The sequence below is a fragment of the Habropoda laboriosa genome, unplaced genomic scaffold (assembly GCF_001263275.1).
Source record: "Habropoda laboriosa isolate 0110345459 unplaced genomic scaffold, ASM126327v1 scaffold30, whole genome shotgun sequence".
Classification (NCBI taxonomy): Eukaryota; Metazoa; Arthropoda; class Insecta; order Hymenoptera; family Apidae; genus Habropoda; species Habropoda laboriosa.
The window spans coordinates 1,830,775-1,832,000 of record NW_017100178.1 but is presented as its reverse complement, the minus strand read 5'-3'; the positions used below and the strand labels follow the sequence as shown (position 1 = coordinate 1,832,000).

General features: G+C 26.2%; 1 protein-coding gene across 1 annotated transcript in view; it reads right to left on the bottom strand.

The window, feature by feature from the left end:
- Nucleotides 1-889, bottom strand: part of LOC108578968 (bleomycin hydrolase) — a 2,776-nt gene extending 1,887 nt beyond the window's left edge. Inside the window, exon 1 of the mRNA XM_017942392.1 lies at nt 823-889. Coding sequence (XP_017797881.1) covers nt 823-832 — 10 coding nt within the window. The 5' untranslated portion in view covers nt 833-889. The remainder of the gene's footprint in view (nt 1-822) is intronic.
- Between the last annotated feature and the right edge of the window lie 337 nt (nt 890-1,226).

Sequence of the window (1,226 nt, the reverse complement as noted above, 5' to 3'; positions counted from 1 at the left end):
AAAATAAAAAGTAAATCACTGATTTATTTTTGTACAGAAGCACTCTGGTGCGCGCGCGCGTGTGTATGTGTGCATATTTACAAATATGCACATCTAATTCCTACAACTAAAAATTAAATTTAATTTAAAGGTTATTCAATTAGTACTAATATTGACATTTTTCATTAAACCCTGTTATAAATAGTACATATAAATTAGTACAGTTCCATTTTACTTTAAAATTTATACAAAGAAATAAAGCTATACGTTAAATATTACAATATACTCAAAAAAATACGAAGTAAAATTAATGGTAAAATTAATGTTGTAATGATAATTAAATCTGACATCATATTATTATATTTCGAGATACATCAAAATTCGTAAATATTTGAATAAACAGTATTCTGTAACAGTACACTTGTAATGAGCATATTTTTTAAGTAGAATGTATTACATAGTATTCCCAAATGAATTCAAAATATGTATACAAAAATATGTTATCATCAATATGTTTTTAGTATGATTGAACTATACATTTTAGAGAAATCGTAACTGTTTTTCAGAAAAATTATCATATGAGTACTCGGTTCGCTGAACAATTAAGGCGTTGTCATCAGTTAATTAGCCCTAACTCTTTTAGGAAATAAATACCTTATTAATAGCGAGTAACAGTATAAAAATGGTTAATAAGAACAGGGAGTGGCTAAACACAATGTTTAACAAAACTTAATTTTTTCTGTAGTGTAAAGTTCAATTTCCCTATATTTGTATTGCACAAATATTGTATTAAAAAAAAATACGAAAACTGAAAATATAAACGTAAATAAAAACGCAACTCACAGGCAACCATCGTGATGGGTGGATTCTCCTTGCTTCAACTGCTACACATTCAAGAGTTTCCACCAAGTATTATGCGAAGTTTAGAAATCGCGAAAGCATACCACTTTTGTTACGTGTATTTCATTCGTTTGATAGACAGAACAAGAATGATAATGCTATCTACATCACACATTAGTTCACAAACTTTAAACGGATAAAGATATTTAAACAGAAGTTATATCTGGAATGCAGTTCGAATAATTAAAAAGTTGTATTCTAAGCCAATAAAAAAACGAATTACTGTCAATTCATTGAAAAATGAATAATGCGCTTTGCAATATTAAAAAAAATTTTCTAATTCTTTATATATAATATGATATGAAACAATCAACAATATTTATAATAATAGTAATATAAATAAAAAT